The 20,963-nt window shown below is 40.0% G+C and overlaps 1 protein-coding gene across 1 annotated transcript in view; it reads right to left on the bottom strand.

The window, feature by feature from the left end:
• The window catches only part of capzb (capping actin protein of muscle Z-line subunit beta), a 108,200-nt gene that overhangs the window by 59,913 nt on the left and 27,324 nt on the right, over positions 1 to 20,963 (bottom strand). Inside the window, exon 2 of the mRNA XM_068017332.1 lies at positions 20,377 to 20,466. Within this exon, the coding sequence (XP_067873433.1) occupies positions 20,377 to 20,466 (90 nt within the window). The remainder of the gene's footprint in view (positions 1 to 20,376; positions 20,467 to 20,963) is intronic.

Below are 20,963 nucleotides of genomic sequence, written 5' to 3'. Positions count from 1 at the left end.
ATCCAAGCAATTGCGCCCTAGCATGGGGCTACCCAATACTGCATAAAGCTTTGGAGACTGAGTCCACCAACTATTTTGGGGAGTTGGAGCCATCTCAAGTATCCTTGGCTGGCTGCCTGCCCAAAAAAATCCTGTAATATGCTTGCTGCAGTCTAAGTGGTTTAGTCAGGATGTGGATAGGCAGCATTTGGAATATGCAAGAACTGAAGGTGCACATTCTTGGAGCGCAGAGATCATTTATGGTTTACTTAATTATGATGCCCCTTCTGCTCAGCAGAAAGATGGGTGGGCAAACTGTAGGTTAGAATATATGATACAAAGGGGAAGAGGGGCAGGTGGGGTGCACAAAGAGGCTTTACCTGGGATAGGCTGGGGGTTTGGATGTAATCAATATGCCCAAGAGCTTAAACCTATCTTTCTTCAAGCAAAGAGATAGATCTCTTGTATCAGCATAAGAATTTCTTGAGCAAGTGTCACCGCCTGAACAAGTGTGTACAGAAAAGCACCCAATTGTATCCCTGACAATTGAAAGGAAGCCTGCATTATACTGAAGGTGGCAATGGTCTTCAGGCTTTCTCTCCCACTGTGGCACATTAATAGCCTGCAATGAGGACCTCTCCACTAGTAGATTCAAGATACGGTAACAGAATGGCATCATTGGGTTGGACAAACTTTACCACTCGGGCTGGAATACATTCTTCCAACAATGGCTGACAAATTTTCTATCAACCAACGTGGTGACTACTTGTACGTACAAGACTCTAGGGCGGCACAGTGGCGCAGTGGTTAGCACCGCAGCCTCACAGCTCCAGGGACCCGGGTTCGATTCTGGGTACTGCCTGTGTGGAGTTTGCAAGTTCTCCCTGTGTCTGCGTGGGTTTTCTCCAGGTGCTCCGGTTTCCTCCCACAAGCCAAAAGACTTGCAGGTTGATAGGTAAATTGGCCATTATAAATTGTCACTAGTATAGGTAGGTGGTAGGGAAATATAGGGACAGGTGGGGATGTTTGGTAGGAATATGAATATGGGATTAGTGTAGGATTAGTATAAATGGGTGGTTGATGTTCGGCACAGACTCGGTGGGCCGAAGGGCCTGTTTCAGTACTGTATCTCTAATCTAATCTAATCAAAAAGTCTAATCTACTCTTTAAAATCCAACTTAAACCAACAACATTAGAGCTGGCCCTTTGTTAGAGCTGTCTCACAGGCGCATCTTAGCTCTCTATTCAGCACCAAACACACTGCATACTGAAAGCAAAACCTACATGGCTCCTGAGAGTGCAACTTAGGCTGTCTACTCGCAGGTGAAGGCCATAAGGGGACACTAAGACTCGCATTCATGACTTCTATCTATACTGAAATAGAAGTTAACTTAATTTTCCACTGCACATACCTCACCACTCAGAATCTTAGAAAATTCTAACTGAGTGAGGCAGATTACTGGCACAGAACTGGAGTCACAAAGGCATATGTTCTGGTCTTGCACCACTCTCCAGCTCTTCTAGGCAGAAGTGCAGGAAGACACAGAAAGAACCATCCTTCTACATAATTAAGTCTACTCCTAGCAGACCAAGTAACCAACACCACTTGAAAGTTCATGCAGACCTAGCAGGCAGCAAGGTGATGCTTCTCCCTGTTGTGACACAAACCCACACTCCCTGCAATAAATATAGAGCACCACTTGTGGGCCAACTATCAGTCAGACCAAGTATGTACAAGGTTGTGACTGGAGCAACACCAGGGAATGAGGCCCCTTCATTAGGCCATTCTCCCAACCACCTAAGCTTCTACAACCAAGACCAGCCCAGGGCTTTCAAAGGAGATCTCCCTCTGCACTCTCCATAATGCTGGAAGGAACTGTTGCTACCATAGCCTATTTCAGCACTTCATCCACTTTTTGCAAGTCCCTAGCAACTTTGCACCAGGGATAATCACAACCTTGTCACCAAGCAGCTGGTCACCCTATTGTATAGGACTGCATAAATTATGCATTCCCTCTTTATTTATTTATTTAGAGATACAGCACTGAAACAGGTCCTTCGGCCCACCGAGTCTGTGCCGACCAACATCCACCCATTTATACTAATCCTACATTAACCCCATATTCCCTACCACATCCCCACCATTCTCCTACCACCTACCTACCCTAGGACAATTTACAATGGCCAATTTACTTATCAACCTGCAAGTCTTTGGCTGTGGGAGGAAACCGAAGCACCCGGCGGAAACCCACGCGGTCACAGGGAGAACTTGCAAACTCCGCACAGGCAGTACCCAGAACTGAACCCGGTCGCTGGAGCCGTGAGGCTGCGGTGCTAACCACTGTGTCACTGTACCGCCCATAATTGCATTAATCTGCAAGTATTGCAAAATGTGTATTAATGCATGCATTCTGTTTGAAATCAAATAAAATTCTTGCATAAAATGAAATTGTACATATAAATTAGAGGAAAGATATTTTAATTAGACAAGTGATTGAATTGGGAGGGGGCATAGGGCAGGGAGATACCTTTGACTGAACTCACTCAAAAGAACACTATTCACATGATAAGTTCCGATGAAGGGTCGCTGACCCGAAACTCTGCTTCTCTTTCCACAGATGCTGCCAGACCTGCTGAGTGGTTCCAGCATTTCTTGTTTTAATTCACATGATTAGATTCATGTTAAAACTACTAGAAGGATGTTTCCATTTTGTACAGACAGGAAGCTTCCTCTGTCGGAGTTTAATCTGATCTAACACGCACCGATTTAAATTGATAATTTCTAATATGTCAGCTAACTAATGATTTCTGTCAGTTATTGATCTTACTGTCTTCATTTTGAGCTCTACTTCATTTGTCCAACTCATTGATGGTGAAAAATCAGAGAAAGGAGACACTGCAGCAGATATTTTTTTTTATCATGGTGTAATCTGGTCCCAGGAGTGAATAATGAAAGCTTTGCGAGGCTGGCAGTTCCACGCACACGACTCAAATTCCCCAAAAGGATGTCTTACCGTAGCTCCTCGCAGTCACGCAAAGGAAAAGCAAATTGCATTCATAGTTAACGTGATTACAAAGAAGCAACAGAAATACAAAACTTTGTTCAGTTAATAAGAGTCAGCCAACAAAAGCTCCATTCTTTCAGCCTTGTCTACCAGCTGGATACACAATCTACCTCAGGATATTCCATTCAGATTTATTTCACCTCTGTAGGGAAGTAGGTTATACAAATTTCCTCTGCACTTTTCATCAAATCTTCATCACGGATTCAAAAACTTTAAAGTTTCAACCTACCAATATTAGTTCTTTCTCAAGCTATCAATACCAAACTTCCATGAATGCACTTGTACAGCCTTGTATCTGGTTGAAACAAAGCTATGAAAGTACTTCGACCAGTTTTTTGTTATGAGGTTTCCAAGCCTCAAATTCAGAACTCCTTGCAGTATATGATGCAAAACTTCAACTGGGAATAAACCTTAAAATATGCTTAAAAGTGTTCACAACTCAATTCAGAACTTTAAAACATCTGTTCAAAGATAAGGGATATCACACATCAGTAAAAAAAAATGGTAAAAACGTCTGATTGTCGATCTTACGAGTTAAGAACACATGAATGCTAAAAATTAGAAAGAGAAACAGTCTGTCCCTCAAAAAAAAAAATGAAAGTTAACTCTTCAGGTGTGACCCTTCACCAGAACCTTAGTTGGGAAGGCTGTGCGACATGCAGCTTTCTGATGAAAGCAAAGCTGAACTCAAGAGAAACAAATGGTGACAACCACTACTTGTAGAACTGCAACACTTTAGAACTGCAGCATTACTTGGCCAAGCCACATTAAAAACTGGCAAGGTGTAGGCAGCCATTTTTACAATTCTTCTTTCTTTCTTAGGTTTTCTGGAACGAGGATGATTTTCTTCAGCTTAAGGCCCATTGTTTCACGCACCTCCGTGAGTACATCGACGAAGGTTTGAAGCACGGCCTGAGTGTGCGCATACGCAAGCGTTGACAGCGTACTGCAGCTCGATGACAGAGGTTGGGGTGACCTTGGTTCTGGACTGGAGGTGACATAGGTTAAATAGTTTCCCGCTTGTCCTGTAGAGTAGATCTACTCTGGCAGAGAGCTTCAACGAGATGAGGTGGAGTGTTGCGGCAAGGAAAATGGAAAAGAGCATTGGTGTGATGACACAGCCTTGCTTGACCTCAGTTTGCACTCAGATTAGGTCAGTGGCAGATCCGTTGGCAAGGATTACAGCTTGCATGTATTACAATTAATGTGTTTAACAATCACTTTGGTTTTCAGAAGTGAAAAAAAAGTTATTCTGCCTTTTAATTAAACAGCAATGATTGAAATTTGCTTCATTGTTAATTCTTACTATTGTAACTTTTGGAAACTAGAGCCGTCTGATCCAAAAATGCGATGGTTGGAATCTTGGTCACAGGTCAAATTGTAAAGCATATTAGAAGTCACACTGAGTTTTGTGACATGCCACTTTCTTTGTTGTAATTAATGATATTACTAGTATTGCTAATAATGTTTTTATTATTTAACGAATTATGTCTTTTCAATTATTTTTGCATTGCAGTACTTGGAATCAAAACCTTCAAATTAAAAATTGATGAAAGAACTTTTGTTGCCACAACTTTATTCAAAAGAAGTGTACCACAGGTTACACTAATATTTTAAATCTTTTATCATACGTTTATGCTGAGAGTGTTGTTGCTAAAAATGAATGACCCAACTGCTACCGAGCTAACAGCAGTCAAGACTCATTATGGCATCTTTCTCAGAACCCAAGTTGCAACATAAAAGGGCCGAAATATTTATAAAACATAGAACATAACAGCGCAGTACAGGCCCTTCGGCCCTCGATGTTGCGCCGACCTGTGAAACCATCTGACCTAAACTATTCCATTTTCATCCATATGTCTATCCAATGACCACTTAAATGCCCTTAAAGTTGGCGAGTCTACTACTGTTGCAGGCAGGGCGTTCCACGCCCCTACTACTCTGAGTAAAGAAACTACCTCTGACATCTGTCCTATATCTATCACCCCTCAACTTAAAGCTATGTCCCCTCGTGTTTGCCATCACCATCCGAGGAAAAAGACTCTCACTATCCACCCTATCTAACCCTCTGATTATCTTATATGTCTCTATTAAGTCACCTCTCCTCCTCCTTCTCTCCAACGAAAACAACCTCAAGTCCCTCAGCCTTTCCTCGTAAGACCTTCCCTCCATACCAGGCAACATCCTAGTAAATCTCCTCTGCACCCTTTCCAAAGCTTCCACATCCTTCCTATAATGCGGTGACCAGAACAGCACGCAATACTCCAGGTGCGGCCGCACCAGAGTTTTGTACAGCTGCAGCATGACCTCGTGGCTCCGAAACTCGATCCCCCTACTAATAAAAGCTAACACACCATATGCCTTCTTAACAGCCCTATTAACCTGGGTGGCAACTTTCAGGGATTTATGTACCTGGACACCAAGATCTCTCTGCTCATCTACACTACCAAGAATCTTCCCATTAGCCCAGTACTCTGCATTCCTGTTACTCCTTCCAAAGTGAATCACCTCACACTTTTCCGCATTAAACTCCATTTGCCATCGCTCAGCCCAGCTCTGCAGCCTATCTATGTCCCTCTGTACCCGACAACATCCTTCGGCACTATCCACAACTCCACCGACCTTACTGTCATCCGCAAATTTACTAACCCACCCTTCTACACCCTCATCCAGGTCATTTATAAAAATGACAAACAGCAGTGGCCCCAAAACAGATCCTTGCGGTACACCACTAGTAACTAAACTCCAGGATGAACATTTGCCATCAGCCACCACCCTCTGTCTTCTTTCAGCTAGCCAATTTCTGATCCAAAGCACTAAATCACCTTCAATCCCATACTTCCGTATTTTCTGCAATAGCCTACCATGGGGGAACCTTATCAAACGCCTTACTGAAATCCATATACACCACATCCACGGCTTTACCCTCATCCACCTGTTTGGTCACCTTCTCAAAAAACTCAATAAGGTTTGTGAGGCACGACTTACCCTTCACAAAACCGTGCTGACTATCGCTAATGAACTTATTCTTTTCAAGATGATTATAAATCCTATCTCTTATAACCTTTTCCAACATTTTACCCACAACCGAAGTAAGGCTCACAGGTCTATAATTACCAGGGCTGTCTCTACTCCCCTTCTTGAACAAGGGGACAACATTTGCTATCCTCCAGTCTTCCGGCACTATTCCTGTCGACAATGACGACATAAAGATCAAGGACAAAGGCTCTGCAATCTCCTCCCTGGCTTCCCAGAGAATCCTAGGATAAATCCCATCTGGCCTAGGGGACTTATCTATTTTCACACTTTCCAAAATTGCTAACACCTCCTCCTTGTGAACCTCAATCCCATCTAGCCTAGTAGTCTGTATCTCAGTATTCTCCTCGACAACATTTTCTTTCTCTACTGTAAATACTGACGCAAAATATTCATTTAACGCTTCCCCTATCTCCTCTGATTCCACACACAACTTCCCACTACTATCCTTGATTGGCCCTAATCTAACTCTAGTCATTCTTTTATTCCTGATATACCTATAGAAAGCCTTAGGGTTTTCCTTGATCCTATCCGCCAATGACTTCTCGTGTCCTCTCCTCGCTCTTCTAAGCGCTCCCTTTAGATCCTTCCTGGCTAGCTTGTAACTCTCAAGCGCCCTAACTGAGCCTTCACGTCTCATCCTAACATAAGCCTTCTTCTTCCTCTTGACAAGTGCTTCAACTTCTTTAGTAAACCACGGCTCCCTCGCTCGACAACTTCCTCCCTGCCTGACAGGTACATACTTATCAAGGACACGCAGTAGCTGCTCCTTGAATAAGCTCCACATTTCGATTGTGCCCATTCCCTGCAGTTTCCTTCCCCATCCTACGCATCTTAAATCTTGCCTAATCGCATCATAATTTCCTTTCCCCCAGCTATAATTCTTGCCCTGCGGTATATACCTGTCCCTGCCCATCGCTAAGGTAAACCTAACCGAATTGTGATCACTATCACCAAAGTGCTCACCTACATCTAAATCTAACACCTGGCCGGGTTCATTACCCAGTACCAAATCCAATGTGGCATCGCCCCTGGTTGGCCTGTCTACATACTGTGTCAGAAAACCCTCCTGCACACACTGGACAAAAACTGACCCATCTAAAGTACTCGAACTATAGTATTTCCAGTCAATATTTGGAAAGTTAAAGTCCCCCATAACAACTACCCTGTAACTCTCGCTCCTGTCGAGAATCATCTTCGCTATCCTTTCCTCTACATCTCTGGAACTATTCGGAGGTCTATAGAAAACTCCCAACAGGGTGACCTCTCCTCTCCTGTTTCTAACCTCGGCCCATACTACCTCAGTAGACGAGTCCTCAAACGTCCTTTCTGCCGCCGTAATACTCTCCTTGATTAACAATGCCACACCCCCCCCCTCTTTTACCATCTTCTCTGTTCTTACTGAAACATTTGCAAGTCTTTGCCAGATACAGTTTTTGTCCCCCCATGGCTCAAGACCTGAAAGGCCGGGTACACTTAACTCACCCTTACTTCACGGGATGCATTCTTCATCCGTTGCCCTGCACCTTCCCCAATACACATGCACACAAAACATCCCTATCCCCTTTACACATGGATACACAAAAATATTCACCTAATACATGCACACATTATGATAATCCTTCCCACTCAATAAGCTATAACTTTGTGCACATTTAATCTGGAATAATCATAATACTTTCATGGCCCCAATATCCAAACAGCCAAAATATGCTTTCCATCTGTACTGATCAAACATAATTAGGAGGCATTTTCAGGGCAAAAGCCAATAGCAAAAATGAACCTGAACAGGATGCAATGATTCAACATCTTACAATCAACTGGTCCTGCAGGGGTTTCTTTTTTTTTTTAAGAATGCTGAAGTAGTAACGCAATATGCCAAAAGACATCCTTAGAGGTTTTGCAAATTAAGAAAACCAAGACAAAGGTTTACTGATAGTTAATAAAACTCTGCTCTGTATCCCTTTTTCTGTCAAAGAGAACTAAATACGGCTGTAAATTTTCCCATCCTTAATTATCTTCCAGAAAAGCTTGCAAAAACTGGCTTCATAATATTAGTCGCGAAGAATTCATTGTCAACATTTTCAACATAATAAACAGAGAACTGTATTTTTTTAAAAAGGTAATGCTATTCATTTGTCTGGATCTTGCGATGATAATGGCAAGATTATTAGAGGTCACCGTTATTGGAGGAAATTGAACAGCGATTTCCAGTGTACACACAAACATAGCTAAACACAGAAATCTGGAAGTTGCTGTCAGAGATACCCCGCTCCTCCACAGGGTGTGCTGTAACAGTCCTCACTAAAGGATTTGGCACTGAAATCAATGCAATGGCATGAATTTGTGGTACTTGCCCACTAAAAACACCAGAAAAAAAATTAGGGCTGGTACATTCAGGAGGTGAATGTTTAAAAATAGGAAGTGATAAAATGAAAAGACAAACTTGCATTTATGAAGCTTCCTTCCTGACCACTAGACATCTCAAAGCACTTTACAGCTAATGATGTAGTTCTGAAGTGTAGTCACTGTTAAAATGTAGAAAATGCAGCAGCCACTTTACACACAGCAAACTCCCACAAACAGGAATATCTTTTTGTTGTCCTAATGTGTTTTGTTATGTTGATTGAGGGATAAGTCTTGGCCAGGACACTGGGAATACCTCCTCTGCTTATCTTTGAAATAGCGCCACAGGATCTTTTATGCCCACCTGAGGGCAGACAGGACCTCAGTTTAATGTCTCATCTGAAAGATGTCACCTCAAACAGTGCACCACTCCCTCAGCACTGCACTGGAATGTCAGCCTCGATTTTTTGTGCTAAAGCCCTGGAGCGGGACTTCTGACTTTGAGGCAAGAGTGCTACCAACTGAGCCATGGCTGACAGCCTCTGACAAACAACCACTCTGGCCCTTAAATTTTAATTTTATAAGTGTGTGGTGTCTTACCCCTTCAGAGGTTAGCATTGGAGATTTTTTTTAAAAAAGTTTTTCTTTATACATTTTGAGTCTGTTGCTTTTAGCTCGCCCTTCATCCTGTATTTCCCAATCTTTATTTTGCTTTCTGTACTTATTTATACTAATTTATATTTTCTGCTTTCTACTTCCCGGTTTAGATTTGGTGTGGCTCGGTGAGAATCCTTCAATCTGATTGGTTGAAGAACCTTGCTGTTTCTATCTCTGCTCTAATGCACCACAGATCCTTCTGCGGAGGGCGCCATGCTGCATCAGACACTGGATAAGTATAAATCTCCGCTCAAAATCCTGAGAAGACTTTGTGGGCTGCCATCAGTGATGTGAATGGCAGGCACCATTCCTTTGCTGCTGATCACAAACACGGGCCATTAAGTTCAAAATATATTAAAATATTTTATTCCCTCAAAATTATGAGAATTGTTCCTGGTAAATTTGGGAAGTAGGGGAGAGGAAATAGTAAACAAAGAGTCCCATTCCTGATTACCACCCAGTAAAATGTGTTGGATGGTGTAGATATGTGGACATTGGATGAAAACCCACTTGCCTAGCATTTTAGGCTGTTGTCTTACAACCAATCTGGTGCTCAGATCCTCCGAATGTAGCTCAAAATAGATCAAGAAAAAAAAAAATCCACCAAAACACAGCATGCCAGCACACAGAACACAACATATGGAGCAAGATGGTTTTGCATTCCCCTTTTAAGTCTCCAACATTTATTTAGATGAATGGCATGAAGTGTCTGACATATAACTTCAAAACAGAATACAACTTATAGACTATAACATACTTATTGGACAGAACTTTTAAAGATACTTGATGTAAAAGGTGTAATCTCAATAGCAGTAACCAATGTTTTAGAACAAAAAAAATTTCATTATAAAAGTTGCCTTGATATTCATGACAAATGTGCTTCATTTGCTAAATATAAGCATTGCTCATTAGGTTGCCATCCTTGCTTAGCACAACATTTTCTAAATTGGCTAATTATACCAGCAAGTCTGAACAAACTACCTTTACTCAGATTGATCCTTTATTATAAACACTGGTACCACCAGTGCTCACAACAAAAATGCATTAAAAAAAAACGCACAGTAATTTGCAACAGGCAAAATAGGCAACCCTTCAGCATAGGGAGAGGAAGCAAACAACATTATATTAAGGTCATTATTTATGATACCACTGTACCAGTCAGTATAGTAAATGAGACGGCACTTCTCGTTGAAATTTTTGGATTAAGTAGCATTCATGTCCCAGTTTAAGGAAAGCTACCACTATCCAAATTTAGTGTTGAACTTCTTCAGCATCTGGAGGAAGGGGAAAAAAAACACTCAAAATGTAATGTAAATAAAAGTACAATAGGATATAAAGAAAGATTTTAGTGTGATTTTTTTGTATCAGACGAATGCAGCTGTTACCCCTTTAGTCTGAATTCATTCTTCAGAAGCTGTTTGGACACATCAGCTCTGCAGGCTACTCACAGCAGTCAATCCAAAACAAAAGGTTTGGGTTAATTTCCAGAGCCACTAGAGGTCACATGCAACTCACCTAAGAACTTCTGCTAATAAGAGAAGAAACTGGTTAGGCTCTTATTAACAGCAGGTTGATTGGGTTTCCAAAGCCATTAGACCATGAAAAGCCTCTCTGCATTCAAAATCAGTCTGCCCTTTCCATTAGATTCTACAAGATGCAGGTGTTTATACAATAACTCTGGGGGACTTGGGGGGATTAGATGGCCTTAAGAAAAACATAAATCAGAAAGTAGACTCTGGCATATCCCAACAAGACTAAGCAGAGTCTTTAAGGCATACCATTTAGCCCAGGGGTCTCTCCTTCCTTCAAAAGTTAAATTTCTGTTACAATCTTATGTGAATGACGCTGAAGAATTGTTCAGCGCTTAAAAAGTGCAGCACTGTACAAGTAAATTAATCTAGTTTATTGAACCAGTGACTTCAGAATCTTTTAATAAAATTACATTTAAATTTAAGATGTTTTTGTTGCTGGAGCTTGCTGTACTTTTCACAAACCTTTTGCTCTTAAGAACAAAGAAAGCCGCTTCAAAATCCTCAGAGTCAGAAGACCCTGGACAAGATATTGACGGGGGGATGGGGAGGTGGGGTATGTGTTGAATACCTCAAAACCAAAAGAAGTGCATAAAAGAGGCTGGAAAATCAGGTGAACACAATACAAAACTCAGTCAGTGAAGCATATCTGGGGATGTACTTCCAGATGAAGATAAGCAGGGAGCAGTGACAAGGATAAGTTACATCACAGTTGGGGAAGCATGCTACCCACTCAGTTTCCTCCAAAATTCAAAGCAATACCTCAGCAGCGCACCAGAATTGTATTGAGAACTTCACCCCTAAGAGTTGGGACGCTCTGCTTGTTACAGATCGGTCATTCAAGCTATTACCATAATTATTCACCTCTTCTTCTCCATAGGGACAATGTTTTTCCTGCCCTACCCCACAAAAGTAATTGGGGTACCAAGAACTTTTTTGATTAGATTTAGTCCCAGACCTAGAAATTGATTGTCATCTCTAATGTGTATCACATTGATCAGGTACTACCTTTCTTCCCTGTATTTCACTTTAGCCATCATTCCAAGTGCAAACAGTTCCAGACTAAGTTGGCCTGACTGATTCAGTACTAATCTCTGATTGAAATGTAACAAAGGTTTAATCTGATCACTAAATCAAAATGCAGATTCCTAAAACCAGATCGCACTTAAAAGAAAACTGACACTAAAACTGCAAAAACTTTGTTACGCTTTTGGGTCTTTTCTACCCATATTCCATATTATTTTGGGCGTCACATCTTAGCTCTCTCAGGGGTTCCACTTCCCATATCTTCAAGTGTTTTTCCCCTAGCCTTGAAATCTAGTTCAACTGTGTCCAGGATAACAGTAACCCTTGTTTATTAGTTATTTTTAAGCTATTCAAATTTATTCTCTTCCTCTACAAGATTTTAATCCTCAAAAGCTATAGAGCATCAAATCATATCTGATTTTAGACTTAAGTGCATTTATTAAAGAAGCAATCTAACAATTAGATTTCTACAGCAGAAAGCCTATCAAAATCCTTGGATGAAAAAAGCAATAAGAATCCAAACCTAATGCTAAGCTTTTTTTATTTAAGAGGTAACATTTACATTTGTAGACCTTTGCTTCCTTGTACTTCTCTGACTACAGGAGTTAGCTGGGTCTATCTCATCTCAGCAAAGTATGAAGATTCCAATTTTTTTTTTTCTTTAAACTCCTAACTCAGCAACTTTACATACCCCTGGATGAGTTGCTGTCGCTTGTTTGGATTTTCATAACTGACATTTCGATTGAAAAATAATTAAGCGTCATTCATTTTCTTGGATAAATCTCACAACCTGTGCTTGTTCAAAAGTAGCTTCATTCCTCCCTCAAGCCTACAGTTGGAAAACCCGTTCAAACCAATTTTATTGAATTTGGCAGGTGCATGGCTCGTCTTCCACCAAAGCCCCACTCCCACAACTGGCTTTAAGTTAGTTAAATATTGTGACTGGATTTAGAGGGATGCTACTGACTGCTTACCTAGATCTCAAGACTAAGATAAGTACTCTTAAAGAACTTGTCTGAGAGTGATGCATGATATAAGGGATGAAACAAACTAGAGTCAGAAGAATAGAACAGATGCAAAAATGTTAACAGTAGCATGTAACTGATGAAAACAATGGGCCCAAAGATGGAAGCCTGTGCTACAATACAGGTGACCATGCAGGAATGGGATGAGAAGCCAATGATGATAAATTATCAAAGACGCTACAGGAGGTAGAACCACGAACAAACAGTGCTTGTGGAGGTGAGATTTTCAAGAGGATGGAATGGGTTGCCAGTATTAAGGGCTGCAGAGAAGTTGAGAAAGAGGAGGAATGGCAGCAAGTTGTAGTCACAGTAACATAGCACATTGTTGGTACCTTTGACTAACAATGTTTTGGTGCTACGAGCAGGCAGAATCTTCGTTTGAGGACTTTAAGCATGTTGGTGTGAGATCATAACGGTACAGTAATGACAACATGTTCTAGGACTTTAAACTGAAAGAAAGGGAAGGCTAGAGATAGGGCTGTAACTGAAGAGAAGAGGGGTACAGCGGATTTATTTTATTTTTATTTATTTTATTTATGTATGGTGAGGTAGCCGGGGCCAGACAACCAGTGGCACGCCCAAAGTTCCGCTTCAAGGATGCTTGCGAGTGTGACATGAAGGCCCTAAATGTCGACTATTGCACCTGGGAGTCACTAGCTGGTGAAAGAGAGAAATGGTAACATATCCTGTGGACTGGTGTGCACTACCATGACAACCGGTTGCTACAGCAACTTGGCAACAAGCATCAATGTCAAAAACAACTCTCAGCATCACTTGGCAGCTTCACGAGCAGCACTTGTGGCAGAAACTGACTCTCAAGGATTGGCCTTCACAGCCATCAGCAAAAGTGCACCAAGAGGAGACATGGCACCTAAATGGATTGTTTGCTGCGTGTCCATCATCTTCCGTAGATGGAAGGATGCCAACCAATCTTCTGGGGTCGAGACACCCCAATTTGAAAACCTACATTGTAATTAGTTTACAGCTGTCAATGTTTTAGGAGCTATCCCGCAAAAACTGTCAAAAAAGTCTTAAGTACTTCATACTTATGCAATCATAAATGGACACCAAATATTTATTTACATATTTTGCAGACATCCATTTTAAGTTGACAAGGAACAATTTAGTTCCAGAGCTCAAAGAGCAATTTTAAAAGATATTGTGCAAGATACAATTTCTGCTCTCTACATCTGCATTGAAATTGAAAACAAAGCATGTGTAAAGAAATGCACAATATTTGCAGGCTAATGCTTCAATAATTAGAAAGCATTCTCAAGTAAATTTTACCGCAATAGACTGACATTTTTAATGAGCTATAATTGCTAGTGCTGCAGTCATAGAAAAACAGCAACAGATGTGCCAAAGCCTGGATTGTAAATCAACTTCTTAATGAAAACAGCGAGTGTTTGTGAGGGACTATGACATACACAAAAAAAACTTATGTACACACGATTTAAGATTTCTAGGAAAAGTAACAGCCACTTTTTAATTTTCAATATTTCAGTAGTCATACTCACACTAATCTGAGCCCAACAATGCATCTAGTATGACTATTTTAACTTGAGAAAATGGCTCTTAGTGGCCACATGTTGTATGAATGGAAGATGATCATTTAATGAATCAGCTCCTGTAGAGCACACTCAAAAGTTCAGAAAACACGGATGAAGCTACAACCAAGTCCTTTAATTTTTACGCAGAACTTCAAATAGAAATAATCTGTGGCTTCACTTGGAATAAAGCTTCCAAAACCACCTGGAAAATATAGAGGAGCAACGGACAGCGATAGGAAACTCATTCACAGTGTGCAAACAGCAGCTGATCCTGATTATGAAGATAAATGACAAATGAACTGCAAGAAATCAGAAGGGTCAAATCCTCACCATTTCTGACTGACCAGCCATCCACAACTTCCAAGATTCATATGGATGCAATTCACTTAGAGGCAGTATCACTGAATAACAAGAAATGGTTCAAAAGCAGATAACTCTTGGCATTACTACATAACTTTGTGGACTGGACACAAATCAGAAAACAAATGATGACAGGGCCACAAAGTAACCATTTCTGGAATGTTGCCAATTGTAGCCCCTAATATCCAGTAAGATATTTAATTTACTCATATTACTTCTATTGGAAGATTTATATCTAGCAATGCATCATTCAAGGATCAATTTAGCAAAACTGGTACAAGGGCTGAGTTTTCAAAATCACAGCCATGGTTTCCCCTAAAACACCAGGTGGGTATATGGCTAACCAAACGCAGATGAGATTTAATTAGATAACAAACATCTATGTGTTGACTAGATTTGGAAGGCAACAAGTTGGAAATGTTTCTCAGACAGAAAACAATTTACAATCATTAGAAACCTCTACAGATATGAAATGCTTTCAATATTTCATCATAGTGGGATATTCTAAAAGAGACAAAAGGCAGCCATGATCTACATAAAAAAGCGATTCTAGTCTCCAGAAAATGTTAGTGTTAAAAATCAATTTGATGTTTAGGATGTAAGATGGGCATTTCACTGGCTTATTCAGTTAACAATAGTTAAAAGTTAACTAGATCTCCTTACAAACTCTGTTGAAAATCAATTATTGTATGTGCACAATAGGTCCCAGAAATCAGATTCAAACTGCCCTGGGTCCAATGAGCTAGACATACATGAACTGACAGCACTGATCCATTTGCTCTGAGCAGCCCTGAAGGGGCAAGATATTTACCTACATTTACTAGCCATCTGGCTGCACCACTGCTGGCACTGGAAGCTTGCAGATCCAAACATTAAAGAGTTATCAGCTTTAGGAGGTATCAATCTGGAATAAAATATTGTAGCCACTGCTGCTAAGGTACTCAACATTTTGAGCTAGTGGCAACTGCTTGACATTTCTAATAATGTAATATGGCCGAGTTCCTTGTGCCTTTAAGGGTGATTGAGTCTGTTCACAGCAGCTGTTCCTTTCCTAGCCAAACTTCTGGTGCAGGCATGTGGTGTCTTAGTTTGCGTGGGTCAAAGGTACCGTAGCCTGCCAAGTGTCTATTGCAGTAGTGTACATACATTCTGGTAAACTAAGTTATATTACCCATATATGTGCCTTCTATGAAGCCAATACAATCTGTCGTAATGCTGCTTTAGATTTTCCAAAAACAAAATAAATCAACAGCTACATGCAGGCAATTATCACTCCATTAAATCATAGCTATGGTGTCAAATTCCATTATTACGACCATAAACTGCTAGGATGTAACTATGATGCTTAAGCGCAATGAAACAGGGATATTCCATAGTTGATTTTTAAGAATCTAAATTCCTATTTCTCTCCACCTCCATTACTCCATGCCTGTGTACGTGATACATGTACTAGAAGGAAATAAAATCAGTTGTGAATATTAGCATATCTACATCATCTCTAATGACATAGAAAGTATTTTCAATGTCTCCTCTCAGGACTGATGCTTCAGAATCTAAATTTCTGAATATATATGGAAGAAATTAAAGACTAATTTCAATACTGAGAGTGACCTTTTTATTGAAGAGTGATTTGCATCTTTATTTAAGTGATGCTCGAAATTCAAATGTGACCCGATGTGATCGATATGACCCGTTTGGTTAGAGCGAGTCTAACAGGCATGCAAAGGGTCCTCATCCATAATCTAGAAAATTTCACCAAATGTTAACCTAGAGCAGTGGGAAAAAGAAAATAAAATGCTTATCCCCCCCTTCATCCCTCTTACCACCCCCTCAACATCTCCCTCCGATACCTTCCTTCCTACATCCCACCTCACCTCACCCACAGCCATTTATGACCTCCCCTCCCCATTATGGTTCTATTAACCCCCATTCTATAACCCCATGTCGTACAATGGAAATCATGGACTTTCACAGGCATGGTTATGGTGACACTCTAATTTTAATGGAAAAACACCTTGCATAAACTCAACACAGATAAATATACTTAGCACGTGTATATTTTCTTTACAAACATCTACCACTGTCTAGCGCAAAACTTTGCAGTCATTCTTTTTCAACAAAGTTTGGAATTCTGGTATGAATTTATCAGATAAAGCACGGAGTGCAGTTTCTAGGTTTTTTTGTCCAGCAGTTGCAAGCTGCTCTTGGACTTAACTGATTGCTGAAAAAGACATGCTAGACCCATCTTGACTACCAGTCATGGGAAATTGACTTTACTTAAAAATTTCCAACCTTATTTTCAAATCGCTTCATGCCTTGACAACGTATATTGGTGATCATGCCCAGCCTTTTGAGCTCACACAAATGTTTCTCCTCCTTATTGTTCCCCACTTCATCACTGATGATTGTTTTTTCAGCTTCTGCATACCTGCCCTCTAGAACTCCTTGTTTTGCTCCCTTCATGGTACTACCTTCTTGATTTCTAAACCCTTTTCTTCAACCTTGCCTCCAAACCGAAATCTGAGTTTTCACCTCTTGCTTATTAAAAGTTTATCTCCCTGAAATGTGAAGTGCTTTGAAACATCCTCCTGCATAAAAGTAACATTAAAGAAATGGCACCAAAATTTTATCCATCAAAGGATAATGCACACTCGGTGTTAGGTACCTAAAGACAGACCTTATGCAAGCAAAAGTGAAACACAATTGCATGGATAGCTTAGTTTTTGTGTACTGAATTGCTATTGACTTTAAAAATGAACATTAAGCAAGTTTTCTGATGACAGATCTGATTAAACACACAAACGTTATATCATCTCTCATAAACCAAAGTAGTCAATGTTTGGACTATTAATGGACAAATTTAGAGCCATGCTTTGCAACCTAGATTAGTGACTCAAACTGCCATCTGGAATTTACAGTAAAGGATAGAGATCTACCTCATCTGATGCTCGTGATGGTGAATTCTTTTGATCATGTTGGTATATTTTGCACAAAGCACCAACAAATGCTTAATTGGTTTCTTTGTATTTTGAATGCAGACCGTCTACACACCAAACAAGATAACCAGCCAGCTCCATGGGTAAGTAGTAGTCATCTGGATACATTGTTCCTTCAAGAACATGACAGTATGCATACAATCGACCCTACTCCACAAAGCTGTCAACTTCAATTTCTGCAGCCAGGGGTTCCTTTGTGCATCACTGAGCAAATCGTTGCTCCTTTAAGTAGAATCTGGACCTTGGCCTGGAGTTAGAAGAATGTTTCTTTATGGGATTGGAACTTCAGGTCTTTCTAAACTCAAGGATATCAAGCCTGTGCCCAACACATTAAACTTTCATCCCTCTCCTCGTCCTCATCCTGTCCCACCTGGTGCTCATACTCTGACGTTGCATATATTTCTTCACGTCATTTACCTTATCATTGATGACAGCTTTAAGCTGCCTTGGACGTGTTCTCTCCAACAACCTCCCTAGCTATATCTTCCTCCACCTTTAAAATCCTTTGTAAGTCTACCTTTTGTACCAAGCTTTCAGTCATCCTTCCTAATCTCTCCCTTGAAGTCTCAGTCTCCATTCCCTTATCTAATCCTATTGTAAATCACCTTGGGAGGTTTATGTTGAAGGTGCTATACAAACACATGTTTTTCTAGAAAGCTTACCCTTTCAGGGCCTTAAAATGGTTATTCAAAACTTAAAGATGGAACAAGCTTCAATAACTCTTCAGGCTTGCAAAAGTCTTGCTGTGGACAAGTCACTAGAAAAGATCTGAATTAAATGTCATGATCTTAACTGCAAGTTGGTACTGACCATGGATGGATCATCCACAGCTAAGTAAGTCCCAGTTAGACCAAAAAACTACAAAACCATTAACCAACTAGGATCTTAAAACTTGGGGAAAAAAGCTTTATGAAATCAGAAAAATTGTCTGCAAATCTTTTCAAACCCAAAACATTTTAATAAATGCCATCATTGACCAATAGAACATAGGCCATTCAGCTCCTCAAAGCATTCCATTAAGCACTTGGGACACCCTAAGGTCATGAAAAGTGTTTTATAAATTCAAGTTCTTTCATCTGTCTTTACATCAAAGTTAATATGTACCATAAATCCAGTTACCTGCCTTTGTTCTATATCCTTTGATAGCCTTACCTAACAAAAATCCATCAATCTCAAGTCTTGGAAATTTGAATTGACCCAGCACCACAGACTTTTGGGAGATCCAGTTCTGGACTTCAGCTACCCATTGTGTGAAAATGCATTTCCTGATTCAGTCCTAAACCATCTAGCACTAAATATTAAGGATGTGTGTCATGTTCTGGATTCCTCCACCACCCTTCAACGTTTTCAACTCAAGGAACTACAACCAGGTTTATGCAACCTGCCTTCATAACTTACCCCTTTAAGCACTGGTATCATTTTGTTGAATCTGTACTATGCCCCTTCCAAGACCAATGTATCTTTCCTGAATTTACTTCCCGAAACTGAACTCAGTACACCAGATGGTATCTGACTGAGTCCTATATAACATAAGCTTTTCACTCAAATTCCAAGCTCCTTGTGATAAAGGGCAACATCCCATTAGCTATTTTTATTACTAGCCATAATAAAATTGTAGTGGTACTTCAATAGTCATACAGCTGCTAACAGGAGGAAGAATATTGAGATTGCAACAAAAGCAAAGACCTGGCATAGTGTAGAAGGATCATTCTTAAATGGTGAAATTACTTTTGAGATAATGTGCATGAAGATGGCAATTGTCCTAGATTGGAGAATCAATATTATTTTGGTTACTTCATGGTGGAGTTACAACTTGATGAAACACAAGATGAAAGGGCTTTCACAACAGTACTTGCAAAGTCAAGCATCTATTTAGAAATGAAATTGGATCTTTGACAAATTGATACATGTGCACAATATCAGATAAAAGGATTTTACAATAGCAACCATTCAATCCTTAGTAGAGCAAATAAAAGACGCATTTAAAACACCCTAAAATGAAAATTAGAGTTAAATATTGTACTAACAAAGTTGTTTGAGAATTGGGAAAACATTGCAGAAAAAAATGAAATTAAAAATGATGAGGACTCAAAACAGGAAAAGGTTACTTCTGCATCACTGCACAATTAATTATGGCATCTAGTTTCAGAGCTGCAATTGGTTTTTGATCATATCAAGCGTGAAAACAGAACTTTTGACTCAATATCATGTTTGGGAATCAGGCAGTTGAATATTGCGGTGGCAATTAGGTGGGAGAAGGGAAGGTTGCTCTAATCCAGAGCTTGGAAAAACTGATTTATTATTTAAATGAGTTACAATGAATGTGATGACACCAGGGATAACTATACTTTATTTGCCAGAAATTAGTATAAAGGTTGAGCAAGTGTTGCAATAAAGCTGCTTTTATATATAAAAAATACTGCACATAATGCTATTTGAACACAAAGGTAAACTTGTCAGAACCATTAAGATCAGCAGCAGGACAGTTGTGATTTGGCTGAAAATCTGTCAATTTAACTTCGGTATAAAAACAGAAACACAAGGTTCATCAGCAGCTTTAAAAGTCTAATTAAGAATACAGACCTGTCATAATTCACCTTTCTTTTCCCTTCCCCCAACAGAGATGCTGACAGACTTGCTGTGTATCTCCATAATTTTGTGTTTTTATATCACCAGCATTTACAGTTCTTCCTTTTTATTTGAAGTTTACTACTTTCTGGCTGCGCAAGACCCATGTGGCTGGAAACAGCAGACTACTGTGACACTAAGCCCAAATAAACTGGTCAATATTTTCAACCTGTACTTACCAAATCAATCAGATCGCTGAGGTTCTTCTCAATTTGCTGAGGAGGAAGACGCCTCATCAAATCCAAGGCACAATCCAGCTGTTGTTCAGTCTAGGGAAAAGAATGAGATAATATTAATGACATTGAAGTCTGCACTTATACTACAAACATAAACAGGGAACAAAAAAACCCAATGATTTGCCCGTCAAGCTCATTCCCTCTAAGCCGGCTCAATCGGAGAGGGGCAGCTAACCTTGAGTAAAACTCCAAGATGCAGATCCAGAATTTCTCCATGAACCTCAAAAATGTTACATTTCAGGATATGAATCCTCTCTTACAAATTAAAGCAGAAACTCTAAACAGTTGTATTCCACAGACAGATCATCTATTGTCCCAGCAGCTCAAGACCACAATCCATAGATCACCTACATCTATCCTTACAACACTCAATTTAATCAAATGTTCATAATTATTCCTTTATAACTAATCAATATGGTACTCAAAAATACTACTGTATTGATACTTCAATAATTAATGTTAAATATTAATACTTCAACAGTAGAAGGGATCACAAATCATTTGGCAGAATTTACTTTCTCCTTTTCTAC

The sequence above is a fragment of the Heterodontus francisci genome, chromosome 37 (genome assembly GCF_036365525.1).
Source record: "Heterodontus francisci isolate sHetFra1 chromosome 37, sHetFra1.hap1, whole genome shotgun sequence".
Taxonomy (NCBI): Eukaryota; Metazoa; Chordata; class Chondrichthyes; order Heterodontiformes; family Heterodontidae; genus Heterodontus; species Heterodontus francisci.
The sequence above is the reverse complement of the archived record's forward strand: the minus strand, read 5'-3'. Positions and strand labels throughout refer to the sequence as shown.